The 24,590-nt window shown below is 37.2% G+C and overlaps 1 protein-coding gene across 1 annotated transcript in view; it reads right to left on the minus strand.

Annotated features, from left to right (window-relative positions):
* The window catches only part of GMDS (GDP-mannose 4,6-dehydratase), a 408,928-nt gene that overhangs the window by 240,449 nt on the left and 143,889 nt on the right, over positions 1-24,590 (minus strand). Inside the window, exons 5-6 of the mRNA XM_038127425.1 lie at positions 14,022-14,214; positions 13,029-13,133 (exon numbers count right to left, since the gene is read on the minus strand). Coding sequence (XP_037983353.1) covers positions 13,029-13,133; positions 14,022-14,214 — 298 coding nt within the window. The remainder of the gene's footprint in view (positions 1-13,028; positions 13,134-14,021; positions 14,215-24,590) is intronic.

The raw sequence follows: 24,590 nt of genomic DNA on the forward strand, positions 1-24,590 counted from the left end.
TTTACTTCTTTTTGACCCGTTTCCTTGATGTCCCCAAAGACACAGTCATGTAGATCTAGACACAAACACAAGCCCTCCCCAAAATGCTTCAGCCTAATATCAAATCAATACAGATTATTTCCATGTAAAATGGTAATTGAACCACAGTTATTACCAAATTCTTTGTTTTTCCTAATGAAGAACTGAACCAAGAAGAAAATACCTGATTATTGGATCAGAATAATTAACAGAGAATTTTCAGAGGAAGTTCCCTAACCACCCAAATTTTTATTTAAAAATTTTTCAGCTTGAACTAATTCAGAATATCAAGGCAGATAAAAAATTATTGATCCAGCAAAACTGAACAGACTTGTCAGAGTCTAAGAAAAATCAGATCTAAACCAAACAATTTTCATGCTGTTTTACTGTGTTGTTTTAAGCTGTTGGTATTTTTCAAGCACCACAAATCCAGGAAGCATAATTCTCTACAAGAAACATGATTTTTCTCTCATTTTTAAAATGAATTCTATTAATCTTAGCAGTGTCTCCTGCAAAAATTATTGTAAATTAAAATGGAAATGAGGCTAAGCTAACATTTCAACATAGCTGCCATCTACATCAATACATAGTTGGGAAGTTCTGCTTTAGAAGTGGAGAATTGTAAGGCCCTCTTAAAACTATTAATATTATGTTTATGTCTTGAAAGCTCTCAGTGAGGCATCTTTAAAATATATAAGATTCCCAGGGCTTTGAAAAATCTGAATGTCTTGTCACTAAACAGCAAGTTTGAAAGTCAGATAAAGGCAACCGAGATTTTATTAAAAAATAACTTATTTCATCATGTGGCTGCATAAGTATTTCTTTCCTGACAGGCTACAGAAAAATAGCATTTCTGTTAATCCTTGAGGCTTTCTAATTTTTTGCATTTTAGTAGTCTCAAGGAAAAGCATATTTAAAAAATTGTTCAATCTCTCAGATTTTGTTTACTGAATCCCAAGCCTTTTGTCTTAAATATTAAATTATCTGATTTTAACCAGTAGAAACAACACTGAGTCTGACTGAACCCTCATGTACATTATCAGTTAGGAAAATTTTGATGTATTCTTTCACAGAAAATTTTACTGAACGCACAAATTCTTTCACCAGACTTTCATGTACTGGCAGCCATTTTCAAGCATCAACCACACACTCACACACATACATAATTTTGGAAAAAATGAATGAACATTCCCTGATGACTCTATGGGTTTCTTCATGGGTGTTGATGCCTGCTTATCACTGTCTACAAATGTGATGGTAAACCAGATGATATCACCCCACCACCAAACCCACAATGAACCTGCAGAACCAAAGCGACAAGAGACACTTAACTTACTTGCAAGTAGACCAGAGTTGTGCAATAACTGCAGCACACTAATGAAATCAAACCCAGAATTGCTTCATGCCATGATTTCAAAACAAAGAGCTTCTTTAAGGGCAATTTAAGATTATGATGCTTTTCTCAAGAAAAGCATCATCATGAGACATAGTGAAAATTTAATAATGACCTGTTATTCACTGGCTTACACTTTTCTGACACCATTTTGGCAAGAGACCTTGGATTCACCAGCACAACAAAAACTGTTTCCAGTTCTTTAGTAACACCAGCACTTTCAGAACTAGGTAGCAAAGGTAGCATTTGCTTACTGCTGTTACATGAAGTCAAGCTTTCAAGTTCCCAGCCTTAGTTACTGTTACACCAATCTCACTCTATTTTTCGTAATTATTGCAAGATCTGCTGGCACCATGAAATATGCTAAAAAAATCCCCAACTGTATATGTGCTACACTCCTTTTTTAAACTTATTTTTGTGCAAATCTCAAACAGCACATATAGTTTTCAGCAAAATCCAGATGATTCAAATCACTACCTGGAAGCTGCAGCACATCTGGACAGGTTATGGCTCAGGGCACAGAGCAGCTATTCAGAAAAGGAGAAGCACATCCACCATCTAGTTTTAGACCGTACAAACGGGAGAGATTTGTCCACAACACAGGAGTTGGGATGCTTTACTCCCCTAGAGCATGAGCACAAATCACACTACTAACACCAGTCTATCCTATTTCCCCTTTTTCCCTAAAGGGTCAGGTGTTGAGAAGAGGAAGACACATCCTAGCTGAAAAACACATGTGAAAATTAGCAAACTCTGGCCTGATTTTCCATGGCAGATACATGCAACACTTAGGAAAACAAACAGCAGGGGAATAAAAAAGGAAATAAATCATATTTGCATGATGCCTGTTATGGTCACAGGGCTGACTTTAAATTCAATGGCACTGCAGTATAAATTGTTTAAAATTAAGTACAATACTGGTGCCATCCCAAACCAACAAAGTTTTTAAGACCATGGATAATTTCCAATTTATTCTGTTTTTGAGAATTGCATAAAATTTGGGAAGTAAGAACTTTTCCTGACCTTGGGAAGTGCACAGTATCTCCATTTATCTTGAAGCAGTGCAGTAATGGTAACAAAAGATCCTGGTGGTCATTTTTACAGTCTGCAGCAAATAGACACTCAGTGTGAGAGCACAGAATGTATAACACAAGTATCCCTAATGGATGCACACATGCCTACCAGTGACTCAGAACGTGGGCATGAGGTGGGGCTGAGAAAAGTGTCAGCTAGAAAGCACAAATAAGATTTATAACTTTAAAAAGCAACTGTATCAAAAGTTTTAAAAAGGAAATTGAAGGTAAAATATTTCTGAGTGTTACTGATGTTTTCCTCATGTCTTCTGTATTTGTCTTGAATCCAAAATGAGCTCTAGATTTTTGCAGATTTGCATTGCCTACACCAGGGATTACTCTAGGATTTTGTAAAGTTTTCAATCCACCTATTGATGGATATTGATGCAATGAATAAACACCATAAATCTCTTTTAATGTAAGGACTGTAATATAAATGAGGAAAAAAAAAAGGATGGAAACTGAAGGTCTGAGTTGCTTTACTGGATAATTCTTTACTACCTAGAAGTCTATTCACATATAATATAATGAAATCAAGGACTTGACTTCAAAAATAAAAAAAAAAATCAGTATTCCTGCAACATTTCTATAGCAGTGCTTCTCAAACTCACATGTCCTAGGGCAAAAAATTCAGAGAAAGCAGAGAATACGCGATACTGTATTCACTCTCTTGGCTTGGGTTTGATTTGTTTTCCTGTACCAAAGAGCAACCCTGAAGGGTTTCATGGGAAACCTGCTAAGTCTCTGTCTTAACAATAGGGGTGAGATACAATACAGATGAAAATATGTAACTGATATTGCAACATCTAAATAGCATCGGGTGTCTGGTTTTATTACAATGCTTTGGGCCATAGCTTTCATTTGCCAGTCATTGCCTAATAATTAAGTAGAACATAATTAAATTTTAAGAGTCTAAGAAAGGCAAATCCTTGAAAAGGAAATATTTTAACATGGTTGGTAAGGTGTGCAAACATCAGCCGTGTGGGAAACACAGGTAGCTGACAGTACCACTGCTATAATTCCTCATAACAGAAGTTAAAATCTGTTCAAAAATACTTGCAATTGGATGAATAAAACTGGCAGAAATCAGCAGTCTGCCAGCTGTTGGGATTTTCAGCTATTTCAGTGACAACAGGATATGCTTATAAATGTAAAACTTCAGTGCATCCTCAGAAAGTACATAATGCAGGTAATGGTCTGACGGCAAACTACCTACACATGCAATGTTTGTCTGTGCAGCTGTGCTTCTTATTTTTAAACACATTTCTAGGAACTGTAAGTGAACCACTTAGTGAAATCAAGACAGAGAAAGAAAAATGTTCCTAAGTTCAAACCAAACTCTGACCACATGCACTAATCTTCTCTCAGATAAAGCAGTTTACCTTCCTACAATTGCTATAAAATCCCATTGCATGGTGAATCTTATCAGAGGTGACATCCAATGACATAGCATTTCTCACTTATTTGTTTTTAATGAATCCTGCTAACTTTGTAGAGGAATAACCAATTGACATTTCCTTCTGTAGTGTTTTCTGAACCACTAATGGTGAAACTGTTTTATTGTGAATTAGTCTCTCCTCTTCAGTCTCCTGTAGCTGAAATGCCTCAGTGGGTTGATTTCAAATAACTTTCTGAAACAACAGAGATTTTCAAAAGATTTACTTTTACTTACATTTTTTTTTAAATTATGCATGACTAAGTAGAGGGAATTGTCAACCTTTTTGAGAGGTATTTCAGGGAAAACAGGATGCACACTGCTGAGAAAATGTTTCAGATACTAAGATGGGCCAGTCACACCATACCTACAATCTGTGAGTATGACCAGGCTTTCAAGTTTCTGCACCTGGTAGATGATGCCCAAAATTTGAAGGTTGTGGTTTGAGGCCTACAGAGTCACATACTTAACATCTTTGCAGAGATACCCAGGACCCTGACGATAAACTGTAAGCAATTTCTAATGGTTTTTACTTCATAGTCTTAGGGGAACATCGATGTTAGATTACACAGCAAGAAGAAGACAAAGCAATACACTAATATATCACATGAAAAATTTATATGTTTGACAGAATTTTAATAATAGCAAGACACAGGTCATCAGAAACTTAAGATATCATTAAGATAACTTAATATGGCAATAATGACTAAAATATTAAACATTCATTACTTACAAAATATCAACGATGTAAGATAGATTCATTTATGCAACATTTCTTGCAATAATGATGGGACCTTTGCTCTTTGTGTGATTTTTTTTCTTTTCCTTTCTTGCCTCTATTTCAGAATACAATGATATTTAATGAAACACAACAGAACAAAATAATCATGTAGATGCTACTGCAAGCAAAAATGGCTCAAGGAATTTCTTGAAAAAAGCAAGAAATACAGAAGAGGTTGGCCATGGCTGAGTCCCCACATCTGGGAAAACTGTATCCTGCAGTATGGTCCCTTGTCCTAGGCTCTGGGTACCACTGAACTATGACTTAACCACGCATTCAAAGGAGGTGTTGTTCCCCAGATAAAGTGGTTTCCTTCAGAGAGGATCTCACATGCAGCACCTTGGACTGCATTTCCACAGAGCCCTGCAATGGACGGGTAGCGGACTGGGGTTGCATCTTTTGGGCATGGTCTCCTACCCATCAGCTACCGAGATCTGAGATGACCACACTGTATCTGTACTGTCTCCTATACTCTCTCCTCATGTTCCAGCAATGGGGTAAGTTGGCTAAATGGACTTCTGGCTGAAACCAGTTCTGTTCTTCTGACCTTTTGCAAACTCCACATTCACTTCAAGCTAGTTTGTAAAATGCAAGGTGTAAATCTCACAGTTCTTGCTTGTATTTCACTTCATGTTCTCATTTGTACAAACACAAGAACAGCTCAATGGTCACATTTTACTTTATGCTTTGCCTGGGGAAAAATAAATGCAACAAAGGTGAAAAAATTGAGGAGTAGGCATATAAAACATTATTTCTCAAAATCCTGCTACAAGTTTGTGTATTAATGAAGGCATAAGAACATTACAGGTGAGATACATAGTCTGCCGCTCCATTTCCCATTTCAGACTTTCATACATTTCATAGCACTTTATTTCAAAGTTTTTGGTTGATATTTAATTGGAGAAAAAAAAAGTCTGCAAGTTTTAGTTTGAGAAGGTAACACTGATATATGTTAATATAATTTGAGAAATGTTAAGAATTCCTTGGTAAAGCTTTCTAAATTAAACAGCTTTGACATTTTGTAAATCGTGGAGATACTCTGCCATTTTTTTAGATTTAAAAAAAAAGTTGAAATCAATCATGGAAGATAGCAAAACTTGTAATCTACTTTCTTCTCAATACAGTATAAGCCACAAGGGAGCATATGATTTAACGATGAAAAGATGCTTCTGATAAGATAGTAATTTGCTCAAGGAGAGATCTGAGTTGTGAATGCAGCTGTTCCAAAAAATCTAAACCTACAGGCAAGAAATCAGTAATTTTTTGTACAAGCTATATCCATAACTACTTAGATAAACTGGTGACAAACCTCAGAAAAGTACATCAGATAGAGAAGTGAATAATCAGAGCTACTTAGAGATTGAAAAGGAAAAAAATAAGAGGTGGTAAAGATTACCACGAAATATTGTTTCAAAGACTGAATCAAAAAGTAGTCAGACTGTTCAACACAGCATCTTACTTCATCAGTGAGTCACTTTAGAAAAATATATTTTTATATCCTGTTTCAGTTCATGTACATGATTAATGATTTCATTACCGTATGTGACAAGTTGCACAGCACTGACCTGGATTACCTAGATGCCCAAAACTAAGGGCATGCAGAAATTGAGTTCTTATTTCAGATGCCTGGTACTGCTTTTAAAACACAATTTAATGAAGGGAAACCCACTGATATTTTGGTGTGGTTGCACTACTTTCATATCATAGTCTTGGCTAGAACTAGGAAAGTGGCACTAGAAACACAAGGTTAGAATGGCTTATTAGCACCATAAGAGCCAGACAAAAAAATCTCCACATTGGTCAGTAGCATGTTCAACATCATCATAATTAACTGAATTTGCTTATCTTGTAACACCAGATCTTTTTCAAGGGGAAAACACATGTACTTAGGTAAAATAAAGGAAAGGTATTACCTGACAATTTTCCAATATTGCTGCAAATTCATTTGTGCAAGTAGACTGCAAGGCCCACATTTATCCCCAGTGATGTCTGACTGCATGTGTAGATAAGGGAACACCTGCATGGATCACTTAGCAGGATCAGTCTCGCAGCAGGGAGAAAAAGCCAGTAAGAATGCATGTCTCCAGGACACTGCATGCTTTCTCTGTCGAAACACGCAAACTAAAAAGCATGAAATGATCTTGGCTGCTCTACAGCACACAAATGTCTGAGTAAGTCCTTTTACATTGGCCATGGTACCTTGCCATCATGTATTCAATGTGCAAGGCAGATGATCCTGATGACACCAGCCAGCCTGTATGCTTCTCATGCAGCAAGGAGCAGGAAAGTCACAAGAAATACTCTGCTGACTCTTTCTATTGAGATATACTCACAGGTTTGGAAATTTTGCATTAAATGGATGTAACTTTGCACTAAAATTTTACACACTTATGTCTTTCAAGGGCCTCAACTTACCAAAAAAAGCACCAGAAAAGCCCTTAGTATTTCCAGTGGTACTAGGTTGACCAAGCTTCTTTGCACTGAAAGTGTTTTAAGAGATTAGTCTCCAACCACAGACATGAGAAAGGGAAATCTGGCAGATGCTGACTACATCTCTATACAGTAGATGAAGAAGAGCAGCTGCTACAGTAGGAATTGCACAGTTTTCTTGTGAAAGTCAGTAGCAGATGTCACCATCTGCTTCTACCTTCTCTACGAAATAGAGGCAAAAGGGAGACTAAAAGTTGATTACAAAAAAAAGGTAACAACAAAAACCATAACATCAAAAGGCACACAGGCATATTTACAGTGAGTAGGGGAAGCTCTTACCCCCTTCTCTCTGGCAAACCTGAGACCCAGATGCACAATAAAAGCAAAGAATGCTCCTCATCTTATTTAAGATATGATTTCTTTTCATTTTAATCTTACCACATGTACTTTGACAACATTCAGCCTGCAATCTAATACCTAGCCATTTCCACCCTGGCTGAAAGAGATCACAGAAATGAGCAGTTGCATCCTTTCCCTCTGGCTATACAGCAACGGTCTGATGACAACTGCTTTACCAGAGTTGGTATCAGACACACAAAAATTCCCTACTGAATGATCTACACAATGATGTCATGAATGGAGGCAAAGTATTACTTAGGGGGAAAAAAACCCAACAAAAACCAAACAAAACTTTTGTTGCATTGTGTCAGGAAACATGCTATACATGTTTGTACATCTTGGCAGATTAAGATCAGATGAGGCAAGCAATGAAGTGGTTAACCAAATCAGAAAATTATCTCAGACATCCAAAGGCACATCTTGCAAATCTGAGACAACTTCTTACACAGAACTGAAGAGAGACAACAGTAAGGGCTTGTCTGGGACAAAACAAGTGACACTGTCAACAAGCAGTTTGCTTTCCCACTCAGAAAAGGAGGTATTAGTGAGATCCAGAGCCCAACAAAAGAACGGGAATCTTTCCAATGAAGTAAAAAAAGGTTTGGATCAAACCCCAGCTTTCCTGAAAACTAGACTTGCTACTTGCCTCACTCTTCCACTGTCAAAACTGTCATTTCACGGAACAGAAATATCTTTCCAATATTGCTATAGGGCAAACACTTTCCCACTGGTAATACTGGGAGACATGTTCAACTACCAGTAGCAACTTGATAGCTATCACCTCCCCCATTGGGTATCCCATCATGTTGTTTTGAGGGGGAGTGTAAAAAACCAAACATTAGCTTGGAAAAGTTTTTTAGGTTTTCCTTTGTTCATTTTTGCATACAGAGACTGCCTGTAGCTACTGTAGAGCATATTGCTTTTCAACTCGTTTAATACTTAGACAATAAATAAGCTTCAGAAATGGAAGATCCCATTCACCTTGGCATGACCATAAATCACAAAACTCTTGAGCTATACCTGGATAAAATGGATGAAAGTAACTAAAGAAATTAGCTTTAGCAAAGTATACTGCTAATACAGGTCTTTTCCCCAAAGGAAGCAAGTCATGCTTATCTTACATTACCAGACTATTACTGGAAGTACTATGCCAGACCCTCAGCTGGCATAAATCAACACGACCCTACTCACTTCAGTGCAGCTGTGTTGATTTATGTGAGCTAAAAAGTATGTACTGGTCAAAAAGTGACTATTTCATCATACAAAACTGTAAAAGTGACTAAGTGAAATGAGAGGCAGTACGTATAATATAAAGAAAATAATAGAAAGGAAAGTACTACAGAAAGGCTCAAAGTAGATGTATATTTTATTAAGATTAGTCTAACACAGCCACTAATTTTACTTCATATGAAATTTTAGATAATACATTCTGCTGTTACATACACATGTATCTCTTGAGTACAGACCCAAGTACTTGTGCAATTTAATAATGCCGTATTATTCCCAAATTAAGATATAAGACTCAGTGGGTTAAGCCAATCTCGAATTTATCACTGGTGTTTTTGTAAAGTCACTCTGATTGTCAGAACATGAAACATCATACTTAAAAGGAAGCCCACACAGCAAACTTAAGTGCTCAGCTTTACACTATGGCGTCACATCTTAGAACTACTCCTGTTACTGTCTTTCTCTTAGAGAGCAAGATAAAAGTAGAAAACCAAATGTTCCCAAATCCAGCACTTCTCTCAAGCCTTTGTAATTTTGAGAAATATGAAACCTTTCATATTAGACTTAAGCACTCTTTACCCTTATGAACTCTATGCAGACTTCCCTATTATTTTACAGGCTACATGATATTAACTACTGGCGCTCCTTTCTGAGTTTAAGCTGGAAAGGCTCAGAAGAAGAATTGGCATACTGAAAGAAGAGGTGTAGATTCCTGAACTGCTTTTATAGGGAAGCAGCTCTTGAGATTAGGCAGTTCTCATTTTCACTAGGCTTGTGGACTGCTGCCCCAGCATTACAATATTGGAACATTATATAAAGAGGGATTGTGGCAGATGCACTTGGCCCCCTTATCCAAACTAGCAATAGCTTGGTACAGGCTCCGAAGGATGTAAACACCTGAGCTGTAGCTGGGCCAAGAACTCCTCCAGGAAATCCACAAAGGGTCAGACTAACCCAGGGTGCATGAATGCTTGGAACACACGAATAGTGGGTGGTTTTCCAAGACTCAGTAAGTGAAGAACAAAGACAGTTGAGGGTCCAAAGGGTCTCATACATACCTTCCCCATCATGTGTAATTCAACTACAAGCCAACCACTTTATCCCATAAATGACAGTCTAATTGAGCCTCCTTTGAGCTCTCTCTGCAAGGCAGCATGGCTGTGTGACAGTGATTCCCCCTTGAGTTAGGACACCTCTCAAAGTTGCTCCTCGAGCCAGAGAGATTTTTCTACTAAAAACTTTGGCTAAATGCAGTTTCAGTTCTATTTAAATTACAGGTTCACTGCTCTGCAGTGCCTTTCCCCTTGATCTGGGACTCATCTCAAGGTTTGAGATTCTTTACCTGAGACTGAGGTATCATAGTCGAGACCCTTTATTCACAACAGATGCTCAGTAAGTTGCTGACAGCATGGTAAATTAATACAAATGAATGAAAAAAAATAATTTTTTTAGACATAAATCATTGTAAAGGTCTGAAACTAAAGACTGAACTAGCTGCATCTAAGCTGCATCAGGATTTTATAAATTTTACTCAATGGGTCTGCCTTACACTTTAGCGCTTTCAGTCTCTGTGCAAATCATTCCAAATTGATTCGCACTATTCATCTCTATGTTTCATCCATGTAGTAAGTAATTGAGTGAACCATGCCATCAAACTTTGTTAAGTCATGTTTTTATAAATTCATATTCAACCCATTTTTGCTAAAACCTTTGTGGGTGACTTTTTGAGCAACCCCAAACACTTATTTACAATACAGATCATGAAGCAAACTCTTTACAATTGTTTGTTCAATTCAACATCAGTGACCAGCTTGGCAGACAACTTCAATTCACCATCTTTCAACATGAGTACTCCTACTTCAAATACAAATACTTCTATATTTGAGCACAGCCCACAATGCAGGCTCCAAGGTATGAAAAATACCTTGATGAACATTCTGTTCATCCTTACCAGTGCCTTCCAGTGTAGCATATTTCACAGATCCCTGGCTACAAGCAATACTAGAGTTTGTCTTGTCACAGTTTTTTCCCATAAATACATTTTGTGTAAGAAACTTACAGATATTTTCAAAAGTATGATTTAAAATTCAGGTATGCACTGTCTGGCAGAAGTGATCAACTCTGCATCTCAGCAAGTGGCACTGCTGCAATCTTCTGCTCTTCTCTGATTCTTGGGCATTAGGTTTTGTGTGGACAAGAAGCAAATAATACCACCATCAATGGGATGCTGTATTTGATGCATTCAGTGTAACCCTAAACCAACTGAAATAGTGGTATATAGTATTGGAAAAAAATATGTATTGATTTATTTAGGTATTCCCAATCTTTGAAATCAGTATTAAAAAAAGGTTAAACCTTAAAGCATTTTAAAACTTCCATGGAAATTACCGGCTTTGCACAGAAGTTAGAAATTCCAGTTAAATTCTCTTTTCCTCCTGAAGTGCCTTTGCAATCTTCAAAAATATTAAGAAAGTGATGAATGTTTATAAAGAGGCAATCTCAAAACTACTGCTGTATCATGTTCTTATTTGTAAAGTATGTTTTTCAAACCTTTTCCCACACTGGTCTGTGGTTACAGTTGCTTTAATGGCAAGTATTCCTGCTAAGGCAAAAAGAATCAGTGAAATAATTTCTAGGACAAGATTCCTGTTCAGGGTATAAAGGGTCCAAAACTTCACCCAGCAAACACGCACACAATGAAAAGTACAGCCTGAGACTTCAAAGCACAGACTTGAGTACTCCATGGGGACATTAAATGTGTTGAAAAGAGACCTTAGATTGGAAACCCTATTGCAGTAGTGTTAAAGCAGGAACAAACACCAGAGGGATCAAAATAGCAATGCATACTGAAGTTTTCCTCCTTCAAAATGGCACAAATCTATACCAGAGCATCAGAAAAAGTACGTGTTCATAAAATTTTCATCTCACCTTGTAGCTCCTTGGAGTTATTAGAAATCATGCCCAGCTAATATTCTTTATTGCATATTCCCACATTTTTTAGAATGGTCAGAATGTTTTGATTGCATAGTGATAATTCAGAGCAATTTGAACATTAGTTTACAGCACACTATGAATACACCTCAGTAAAATCTTTAATAGAAAGCAAAGTATTAGGGCTTCTTAATTAAATAATCTAGTGAATATGATTCCCCTTTAATTTTGAACTTGTGCTTTATTTGCTCCAGTGAAGTGATACACCAGCTTCTACCACCAATTACTGTAAATGCTGCCTACCCACTGTATGATGAGGTTTCACAGCTGTGACTCCCAAAGACTGAAATGAATATTTAAATCCTATTGACATGGACTCCTTTTTCCTCCTCTTATTATTTTTTCCTTTCAAGCAGAGTCGAAATTATGGTCTGTTTTATATAAGTACCATATAAGTGTGATTAAAAATCTTATATTTTGTGCCAGGCTATAATTTATATAATTGCATTCCTGTAAAACTTGAATTTATTTTTCATTTAGAAACAGACCACAATAAAAGGCTCCTGCACTGAGAATCCAGTTTTCTGTGTTAATTTAAAGTTTAATTTTAGAGTGTTTTCTACATCACAGTACTTAAAGGACAGAGGAAAACTGTCATTGTAAAAGAGACTTCTAATCAACCACGGAGTCTTACTCAAACTAAATACCAGCATTAATTGTTCATAAAGTACTGCAAGCGGAAAAGGGATGATTAAGTAGAATTTAAGCTGCATTGCTATTAAGGATTAAACTGAAAGGCATTTTAAAGCCATGTGTTAAAAGCCATCTTGTAAAACAGTATGGGCCATAATTCAAAATTTTTTTCAAAATATACCAGGCTGTACTAATTAGTCTTATGAACTTAGAGCATCTATTATTTCTACCTCTTAATTTGACATTTATAGAAAAATTAAAATCTTGAGTATGCCACACCTGAAATTGCATCTGTTATGTAGTTGCCCAAATAAATGTTTAGAAAACCATCCTTTCTAATGTGTTATGTTAACATTTTTGCATTTACTTATTATCAAGAGGGACACAAAATTAGATACCCAAAATTCCCTTCAGCATTTGTGAGCTACAAAATGGAATACAATGCTTGAAGGGGAAAGCTGCTGTTCTTGAGCTCTGAGGCTCTGAGACTGCCAGGAGGGCTGCACCAAATGCCATGGGTAGGCTGCAAGTCATGACACCTTCCCTGCTGAATTCTGGCAAGTTTAAATGAAACCTGTGGATGCATTGTTCCATTTTTCCGGTCAGATATATGCAAGGTTGGAAACAGTTTCACATGGATTTTCTAACCTCTTCTGGGGCTCTCATGATTGAAGAGGATGCCATTCACAGCAAAGAGATTGTAGGCTTCTCTGAAGTTCACCACAATCCAGTAGGCATACAGTTTTGCTGCCCCTGTAAAAATAATTTTGAAGTGTTATTGTATAAATGCTTGGCTCATACACAGCTCAGACACACACACAAGTCTCTGTTACATGCAAGGTGAAGTCCACATTTCAACAGCAAAGTGCTTTAGCATTTGATTAGTTCCCTATATGTGCCAAATTTTATATTAAAAAAACAATCAGCCCAATAAACAGCAGCTGAATGGGAAAATACTCATATTCTGAGCAGCCTCTGAACTGGCCAGGAAACATCAGGGCACTTTCTTACTTGTTTTCTTATACGCACTCAAGCACAGCATTTTTTCTTTTACAATATAATTAACACAGTCAGAGCGTGTGAAATATGCCACTATAGTGACCTCTGTTAATTAAAAAAAAACCCAAAACAAAACCAAAATTACTTTGGAGGAATAAAAGTGAAAATCTGGTGCCTTAACACTCAAATTGATTTGAAACTTTATCACCAAAATCCTCCAAGCCCGTTGCTTGAATAAGTGTTTCAAATTTCATTAGAGTTCATGAAGGAAGATGTGAGCTCTCGGGAGTCTTTCATTTAGGCAAAAAAAAAATAAAAATGAAACTTTATCACTTCAGTGGTACCTCACAACCCTTTGTGAAGGAGGAGTCACCCTACTCCCCCTTCTTCAAGAGCTCTTCACCTCTGAGCTGAATGAACAAGGCCTTGTGAAGTGAGATGCTAATTTCCAACCCCCAGGCAATGGCAGCAAATACTTTTTATATAGTAATTCATAAAGGTATGCCTCTCAACATGTCTAGTCACTTTAGCTCTATCATCATTCTAATCTCACTTCCAAATGACTTCAGCCCTGAGACATGAGCAGGGAGAATAGACAGACAGACAGACCGACACTACACACACACCATCAGCGCTCCTCACCGTAAGGCGATCTTGGGTAAAAAGGGGTGGTCTCCTTTTGTGGGATTTCTTGCACTTTTCCAAAAAGTTCACTGGTGGAGGCTTGGTAAAACTTCACAGAGTTGATAAGGCCACAGGTCTTAATAGCATCTAGGAGCCGTAAAGTGCCAACCCCATCAACGTCAGCAGTATATTCGGCTAGGTCGAAAGAAATCTTGGGGAGAGAAAGAAATAAAAACCCACCGATTTTACTAGGGCACCAGAACATGACAAAATCATGTACAACCAGCCAAGGCAATACATCACTTGCCACAGACCATCTAAACATATCTGTACAGAGTAGATACTCAGTTTACAAAAGTACCCTCAAAGGATTTCTAAGAATAAATAAGTAGTTCCATAAATAGCCAAACCAAATGACTGGTGTTCCCTGGGATTATTTTCCCGTGTGAAGTAAGGGGTAAACCTCCCCATGGTGGGAACATTTTCAGGCCCTCTCTTATCTCCACAGCTGCCAGTTTCCACAACAGTCAGTTGGGCTCAATATCTTTGACACACTTCAACTTGGTTATAATTGCCCAAAATATATTTTAAAAAAGTAATAGGACAGAGAGCATGACAGCACCACCATGCATAAACCCCACATCCCCCCCAAACTTTAAACAAGGTCCAAGGTTTTGCAATTTAAACAGACATCAAAGTTCAGAGAAGAGTAGAAATACCTGCTATCAAATGAGACTCCCAACACTATCTGACCAAGGGGTATCAGAGCTGTGGCTTTTGCACAAAGCTTAGAGAGATCGTAAAATGTGACTGCAAAGGGTGGAGGTATGCAAAAAACCCTGATATCTCCAGCTGACGTATTTTTCAAAGTATGATAATAAAGTCATGCCCACTGGTGGGCCAAGATTCCTTTTTCTCTTCCCATTGCAGTATTTATAGTTACCTTTACGATGAGTTTGTTTTGTGGTCTATGCCACAATCATGCTCAAGTCTAAGCTTTCAGATTGTTTCAAAAATACATTAATTATTTTCTATGCAGTTACAGAAGAAGGAGAAAAAACATCTGGAAGAAGTAAGCTGAAGGTAAGAGGTGTGTTGTGACCACCCCAATCTGAAGACAGGAGAAAACATGCTCAGAAGGGAGCTCACTCTTTTTTTCTGGAGAAAAACAGAAAGTTCCAAAGTTCTTGGACTCTGAAGAATTTTTTCCCACCAGTGCCCACCTCAGCATCATGTTCCTCCTTCCTTCTACATCCTCTTCCCTACTCAGGGATTTTGCTTATACCAGTTTTGAAAAAAGAGTTCCCTGCTCATAATGTCAATGTTATAAAAAGTAAAGGTGAATGGGCTATTAGAGCAGTCTCCTTCATGGCCCTGACCCAAAGAATTATTCTACCTATGTCTCCTCTGGCTGATTCAGACTGATAGCCCTGTATTCATTCCTACTGTTAAGCCACTTCCCCTATTCAGTAACCACTGGAGGTTTAAGGCTTATTTACACAGCAGATGGAAAAATAAAATTTGATTAATTTGCATTTTCACTTATGGTTAATTTAATGCAGGCATGAAATTATCTAAATTGTGTTACTGTGCTCTGAAATAAAAAGGTTCACACACAGTTTTGAGCTGAAATAGGTAAAGATATGAATAAAACCAAACCTTCCTTTTCCTTCTTTTAAACCGAAAGAGAAAAAAGCCACAAAAGGAAACCTGATACTTTGTCTTATTAACCTGGTATGACCCAGCTGAAATTGAGCACTGATCTACCAAGAAGGGCTGTGCATTTTTTGTTTTAATCCATTTGGCACGAAGATGACAGCCACTTAAGTCGCTCAACTTCAGTGCCAGAGTAACTCTTAGGAAAGCATCTTAATGAGTAGAGGGTGCAGTCCATAATGTACCAACAAAAATAAATTGGTGTATAAATCACATGCCCCAGTTCTCCAATGAAAGCAAAACACATAATAACTGTAGCAGAATCAGGAATTTACCTATATTAAGGCATTTTTTCCAACAAATAACCTGCTAAAAACATCACCCTGAAATGCAAATCATTGCTTCTTTGCATAATATTCTGCAAAGCAAATGTCACATGTAACTGAGGCAGTCTAGGAGATCCCAGATTATAAAACTCTCAACCAAAGGGAGCAATGAGGCCACAACAGCAGCAGCCCTGGGAAATGTTCTCTCTGGCTGGTGTAAAGACCAGTTTCACAAGAGATGGTTTTCCCTATTGCCTGATGAATGACCTCAGTCTTCACCTTCAGAAAATACTCCCTGGGGTGTGAGGGAATTGTGCCCCCACACTGACTGGGTCTGAGTGTCCCCAAGCACAAACCACCAGTTCTGCGTCTGTTTTGTAATGCAGACTGCTGTTCACCAGGGTCAGGACTCAGACCATTAAATACATTTCATTTTAGAGTGCAGGTTAGACAAGAATGGTATTCAGGAAAATTTTAAAAATTGCTTTATCCACTAAAACATCCAACCAAAAACTCTGACTGTTAAGAGACCCTGTGGAAGATAGGGACAGCTATATTGCAAATACAGATAAAAGCAACCCAAATTTTACTTTGATTCTAATTAAAAGTTAAAAATGTAAAAGGGTTTTAAAAAACACTAGATCAATTAAGTAGTTATAAATAAATCAGAGAATCAGGGTAGAGCAAGAAAAGGTGACAACTTATTCCTTACAGCATAATTCCCCTCTCCTTATACACAATGTTTTGCACAAGACTAGCAGAAATACCAGAAAAAAAACCAAAACAAAACAGAAACGCAAAAAAAACCCAAAAAACAACAAACCAAAAAACACCACCAAATGAAAAAAGCAGGGGCTTCATTAAGAGGGATGTGCAAGAGAAAACAACATGCATGCATAATACACAAAAAAGAACTGAGTTATAGAAACCAAATATAGAATCAGATGTTACTCTAACAAATAACCTTCACTGAGCTCTGTGGGACCACCTGAAAGAGTAAAAACTTCATGGACACAGCTCTAAGGGTAGGTGTATCAAGGCTAAAACGAAGTCATACTTTATGAAAGATTAAACAATTATCCAGTGGGAAAAAAGAGCTGAATTAATACCTACACATGAGAGTTTTCAAACTGCCTAATTTACAACAACTTTCTTAAGCGTCTGAATTAGGAAGATTGTCTTCCTCTACACCAATAAAGACAACTGTGTGTCAGAGCAGAAAACATAACAGAGATGCTCTTGATCATGCTTTGGAGAACCTATTCACACACACTGTTCTTTTAATTGAGCTACATAAGACAGATGCTCCATTCTTTCCCCAAAAATCCAAAACTATCTCTTACTCTCAACAAGAGAGTAAGACCTGCAACAACAACTTGTTTTGAAGGAAGCATGGAGTTTTTGTAATGACTGGACTAAGGAAAAGAAGATTCTTTACCTGGCAGAAACTTTAAATCTGAAAGTTTTCTCAACAGGTATTGAAGTAATGGATCCAATATTTTGGCCTCTTTGGAAAGATTTTGTGCCAAAGGGAAATCATGGCATACCAACCAAACAGAAACTGTCTTCTCAAAACACATGAGTCCGAGTGACCTTGGCACTTTGTACTTCCCATGTACAAAGGGGACACCATGCTTTTGCAGCTGTCATTGTTGATCTCTGGAGATACTGTAAAAGTGTATTTTTCAGATATATCTATCTATTCCATTCAGTGGATAGTGATAAGTATGTCATTACAGGAGGGCAAAGAAAAACAAGGAGACACTTGATGAAAGTACTTCAAGTCCTAGGTTTTCAGGTTCTGAACATCCTGCAGAATTTCCTCAAAGAATACTAAAAAGCAAACGAACTCCTTATGTACATAGGAATTCTACATACTGAGTATCTTCTTTGCTGTATTCATCCCTAATATAATACATTTTGAACACAGAAAAGAAAAAAATTCCACAGCAAGGCTTACCATAGGATGATAAAATTTTCACAAAAAAGCATTGTTTCACAAGTTATAACACTTCTGCAAGCACAGGACACAATATGAATACACTGTACCACATTATGTCTCTTCTTTCATGTGGCTACAATCAGAATGAGCTTTGTGAACTGGTTTCTACCTTTTGAATTTGAACTCTTATGTTCCCCTCTCCCATTTATTTATCTTTATAATCAACCAATTCAATCTCTACAAGAGATAGTAATTTAATAGATCAATACTTTAAATACAATGTTTCCCAACTGATCATTCAAAACCAAGCTTAGCAAGGTCTTCAACAAGATTTAGAAGCTTACTGAAAAGTATCTAAATGAAAACATATGGGTCTTACCCTCTGCAAGACCACATTCCTATCACGTCTATAAACACTATATACAAGACTGTCGACTTAATAATACTTGCTTTTGACCAATGTGTTGCTGTCAGCAATGACGATACTCTGAAAGTTATCAATTTAATGCACACATAGTTTTGACTTTGTGGGGCTCTTCATCTCTGCTTTGTCATTTGGAAGAATCCAACAGACAAGCTGTGATCATATTAATTATTAGTTTTCTATCAAAAAAAAAAAGCATATGCTAGCAAAATGTGCTTCAATGCTCTATGGAAGGAATATAAATAATTATTTGAAATTTCATCTCTTCCTTAAAGTCTTCTCAGTTTCAGAAGATGGGATTTCTGGAAGGCTGGTGTAATAAGAGGAAAGCTTATGTGATGCCTCAAGAGGAAACAGGAAAATATTAATATAAATTACTATTCTTGCACTGTAAAAGGAGAGGTGGCTAACCCAACTATAACATCAATTTGAGCATCACTGCTCTTTTGAAAAAGCCTGTGGTAGATTCTTTAGGTTTATCAAAGGAGAAGATATGTGTATCAGGTCATTAAAAATGGTTTATGCCAGAAAAGCAAATCACAAAGAAGAAAAACTGCTCAGAAATGTTTCAACTCTCACACATTTCACAGTGGTTACTTTTTTGCATTCTTTAAAATCAATTCTGTTTGCTTTGAATATTCAGTGTGCCTTCCACTGCCAATAAAAACCACTGGGATCACTTACATCATCTCAGTAAACAAGCTGCTCAATCCCTAGGAACAGGCATGTAAAACATAAGATTCCAGTTGCTAAATCTAATACAGACTATGGACCAAGAATTCTGTAAAGTCCTAACACACATAAAAAAAATCTTAGGGATTTTAAGAAATATAAAGTATCTGGGGGAGCTGAGCTGTGTTAAGGGGATGGGAAAGAAAATGTCAGGTAAGCTTCTAAGAGAATGTGACAATTCCTCTTCCCCCCAGCCTCTTAATTCAATGAATGCTTGTCCTCTCACTCAATAAAAAAACTAATTGAAAGATACAAAATCCCTCAAAAAATTACATATTTTGCTATTCAGAAAAATAATCAATTCAATAGCTCTGAACTGCTTATTACTAAGCAATACTCTTGATATCTCAAAGCCCTATTCAATTTCTTAGCTAAACAGAAACAGACTAAAAAAAGTAGTGACTGAAATTCTCGATAAAATGACCATGGTCTTTGTAGATTTATCTTCTTTCCCATTTATTTCCTTGTTCTCTCATTAGCCAGACAAAAAAAATAAATAAAAATAAAGTGATCTGTAAAAAATTAGAGTTTTTGGACAACATGATTACAAGTGGAGAACTAGCAAATAAAAGATTTTATAAGCGGAAGCAGAAGTCAACATTGTTTCCTAAAATTTATGTTAGCCTAAGACATTCACAATATTGCTGCAGCAAGAGAGCTTGGGTAATGTGGATTTTCAAGTTATTTGTGATGCAAAGGAATAATCAGTGCAGTTGATAAAACCAGTGCTTATTCTTCTACTTCTCTACAGTGCTTACATTTTGGTCCTATGGTGGAGTTTCACTGTGGCTCTGTCCCACTGTGTGCTGCAGGCTGTGTGACTGGAGAAACTTCTTGAAGTGGTAAAAGTTTGGCTTTGACATCAGTGAGCCAGCATTTCACCTTCTCCTCTAACTGTGAAGGCCCAAACCAAAGCACAAAAATAGCCTTTTTAGTCTTTGGGGATTTAAATGATCCTTGATGATCTTCAGGTTCTGTAAAAACTTCCTTTGTGCAGCTGAACTATCCAATGACCAGGATCAAGAGGGCCCCTAACATATTCCACAGCGTATGTTCATACAGCAATTTCTCATGGTTCATCTTGGGTAGGTCTTCCTTATAACTGTCCTCCAGATTAATTTCAAGTTATTGATGCAAACCTACAGAAATAATCTTTAAAGAGAAATAACTTGGCTTTATTAATATAGATTCCCACTTCCCTTCTTAGGAGCAAAAACTCCTACTTGTTTTTTGTTGGGTGCAAAAGAGAAAAAAAAAATAAACCCAAAGAGAATAAGCATGGAGAAATACTCCTTGAGTAAATAAAGCTTCATATTTATATGGCACCCTATGAATAGGGATTGAAAGTTGGATTCATTATTCAGTTCCTTAGTGATTCCTTCCTGGCAAAGTGCAGGTACAGTTGTAAATTGAACTCTCGAGGTCATCATGTTCACCTTTGCCTCTGAAGCAGCCTGCTGGTTTATATGTGACCAGCTATAGAAGAACTACTAGCTCCTTATTATTTTCAAAATTTTGATGCCACAACCCTTCAATTGGAACACTCATTCTCCATTTTAAAGAAACAGTCTCCTACATCTTGTACAGTTGTCTTGACCATTGGATTCAAAGGTGTGTTTGGACCAGATCTCCAACAGAAGTAATTTGCCAATTGTTTACTCTTCTGCTCATTACCTATCTACTGTAGTGAATCAAGAGAATTTAACAGACTGGATTTAAAGGGAGTTGCCCAGACACAGGTCAAAAGGCAATGGGCACAAGTCAGAACATGTGAAATTACAATTAGATATTAGGGGAAAAAAATAGTTCTCAACATGGCTGGTCTCACACTGAAACAGGTTGTGCAGAGAGGCTTTGACAGCTCCATCTGTAGCCTCTCCACCCTTGGAGATACTCAAAACTCAATCAGACATCACCCTGAGCCACCTGCTGTAAGCTGGTCCTGCTTTATGAAAAGATCCAGTCCAGATGACATTCAGTCACTGCTGCCAAACTCCATTATTGCACAGTTTTAAGAAGAAAGGGAGATGGGATTACATCAGTGTGTTTCAATTTTCAAACACATAGCAGCATCCAAGGAGCAGAATGTGGATGTACAGTGTGCAAGAATGAGGCCTGGCCTTGTGAAAAAACAGTGATTTCTACTAGAGAAGTAGAGAGTTATTCACAGCAGCTTTTTGGAGACATGCAGTTCAGCTTGCTATTCATCATATCTCCTCCACAGAAGAGCTTCAGATAGAGGAATGCTCAGATCTGATAGTAAAAAAAATACCAAAGCGGAGGAGGAAAAGGAGGAGGGATATCACAGTACATGAGATTCAGTATGGCCATAAACCTTTGTCACAAAAATGTAACCTCCCCATTAGTTTTGCTTATCTTCTCATCCATTTGTTATTAGTTTGATGGAACCGGGGAGTTGTCAGGGTTATGTGATGCAAGGGATTTATCTTGCAGAACAATCTCTGACCCACTGTTCTAAGTCTTCAGTTTCAAATTACAGAGATTAGAAAAGAAGCTTTTAAAAAAGCAGCATTGATTCTTTATTCATTGTCAGCATGACTTTGTTCAGGGATAGCTTCAACAATATACATACACACCCAAACTTTTAAGCACATGCCACATGCAGCAAAGTCAGGATGGGTTTCGATGTTTCAAATATTGTAGCTTCAATAGCTAATGACATTGTAATACCCTAAAAGCTTTCTTACATACTGAAGTCCAGCTGTGCCAGAAGCTTTAAATGCTATTTAATAGAAAGACAAAAAGGGGTAACTTGCAGAGTCACTAGAGAACATTCAAAGGGAGATGTAAAAAGATAGCCAATTCATTTTGCTTTATATGTACCAGGGGAATAGAGAGCTATGAATAACATCCATGCAGGGAATGCAGCCACTTCCAAAGAACTAGCACCATTCTTACTCACTTTCACATATAAATACATTAATTTAAAACATACAGGTTATTTAAAACTTTAACATGACAACTATATTATAGTTTTGGTTTTTTTTTTTACTTCTGAAGCATTTTAAAAAACTTTCACCCTCACTTCCTTGATGTGTTCAGAACACATTCTTTTCAAACACATTCAGAACACGTGTTTTTCAAAGTAGTGATAAAAGCATCATCACAAGCAAAAAAGAAAGAAATAAAAAAACCCAACCCCTAGAAAGAGCAATCAGACCTTCACCATCTATCTGCTTTATGATTTTGGTAGACTTTCAATGGATTGCTAGATAGACATTGAATAAAGCAATAATCTAGTATGGCAAGCTTTGTCAACAACAGTCTCTCCTCTCTTCCTGGCCCACAAGACTGCAAAACACAGCTTAACACAATGGACCTTCCCAAATATTGACAGAATTCTGTATGGCCAGAAGCAGCCAGAATTAACCCAAAACTTTGCAAATGATGACCTTGCCAGACTCTCCTGTACTTCCTATGAATGCATAAGGTAAAGCATCCCTAGGTTTATGGGGCCGGTCAGAAGTTCTGCCTTTTCAACCAGAGAAAAGTTATGTTTTTAGCATTTATTATCACTTAAGATTACTTCCCAGACTGCAATTCTTTATTCCAAATGGCACTGTTAAAGAAAGCTTAAAAGCAATTCAAAATTCAGCTTCTCAGATAACTCTAATGTATCGAAAAAACTTCTCCCTTCATGACAAAATAAAATAGTATTTTATAAATGGAGTTGACATATTTTATTATGGAGTAGGGTCTTCTTAACTTAAAGGCATTTATTCTGGAAAAAAATGTACTGAAGCTATGCAGATCCTTTGTAGAATCACTTAAATTGATTTTTAAAAACTTGAGAAAACTTGCTATAAAAATTAATAAACACTTTCTTTAAGAAAATGTATTTTTTGTCAATTTTCCCTCCTGTCCACCCATTACCTACATTATCCATTATCTGCCCAGTTCTCCAAGTTATACTTTTCATTATTTTGGGATGACTCTCTGTGCTATATACAACTAGTAACTGATGCAGCACAGCTCATGATAAAAAGATGAGAAAAAAACACTGTCTGCTGTTAAAGTCCTTTAAATCATTATGACCAAGCTATGTATGCTTTGAATGAAGCATATATATGACATACATTTTATTTAAAAAAAAAAATTTTCTATAATGATTAACAAAAGCTTTTACCTTTCACTCTATGGAAATATCTGTGATTTTTAATTTTGTAAAATTAAAGGAATTTTCTCCTTTTCTGAACAGCAAGAATTGCTACCTGCTTCCAAACAGCTAACTAAGGGTTGAAGGAGCTTCCCTGCTTCACAGGGATGCTCCAAGAAAAAAAAAAATTACATCAGTCTGCATGTATTACTCATTAAGGAGACCATAAAGCCAGTCAGAGAGACTGCCCATGAATATGGGCCCTGATAGGGCCAAGACACAGCCGAGTCAGTGCCAGAAAACAAGTTACCATTTCACTGTGGAGCTGAGGTAATGCTGTCTGGAAGCACTCTTAAACCATGCAAGATAAAGCAACTTATCTTAGCTCTCTTTTATTGTCAGCTACTCAAAAATCATCATCATCTCAGCCTGAGGGCAGAGTGGTACCTCTGCTCTGACCACAGCTTGTGGTGCTTCAGCTGAGGTGGAGCTTTCAGAAAAGGACTTCAGGGTGATAAATGAGAACATGAGTTTTTGAGGAAATGAATAATCGTGTGCTTTCACACACACACACACACACACACACACACACACACACACACACACACACACACAGAAAAAAGTGATGACTTCTTGTCTTGGGCACAACAGGGAAATGGTGGAATCACACATTTAAAAAATGTGTAGATGTGGCATCTCAGGACACAATTTAGCGGTGAAGATAGCAGTGTTAGATTAGTGCTTCAACTTAATCTTAGATGTCTTTTTCAGCCTTAACAGCACTGCGATTCCATCTGGAGAACAACCTCTGCCTTGAAGTACCTAGGGAAGGGAGTTCAGAGCTCAGAGTCCAAAACCCGCACCAGTGTGGCAAAAGAGTCCTAAGTACTCGTCTCAGAAGGCAAACTATGTCTGTCCCATTTGTGCACTCAGTTTACTCTTAAAATAGTGAAAGTGCCACAGAAGCACATTTTCTAAATAAACACTATCACTTCAGTCCTATTCTTGTCCACTCGCTTTCCTCAATAAGTCCATATTCTCCCCTTATTTGCCATCACTTCAAATGCTTTTTAGGGTTACATCTCCACAGACCTAGTTCTACTTTCTGGTTTGCCATAAATCAATTCAAAACAATACAACTCTTCTTTAGCTAGAATTCTTCCAGCATACCTCAGACTTCTATGCAATTAATGCCCAAGCCTTGGCTTTTTTCAATTTTACTGCATGTGCATTAAGAATTAAATTGGGATGGCTAATTGCATGGTGCAAGTTTGGATGGATAGGTATGTACTGACAAAAGTCATGCTCCCACAGCTGCCACCTTCCCTGCTCCAGTACTTCATCAGGAATCACTGGGAAAATGAATAAACATGCAACAGCATGTCAAGAA

The sequence above is a fragment of the Motacilla alba genome, chromosome 2, assembly GCF_015832195.1.
Source record: "Motacilla alba alba isolate MOTALB_02 chromosome 2, Motacilla_alba_V1.0_pri, whole genome shotgun sequence".
In the NCBI taxonomy this organism is placed as follows: Eukaryota; Metazoa; Chordata; class Aves; order Passeriformes; family Motacillidae; genus Motacilla; species Motacilla alba.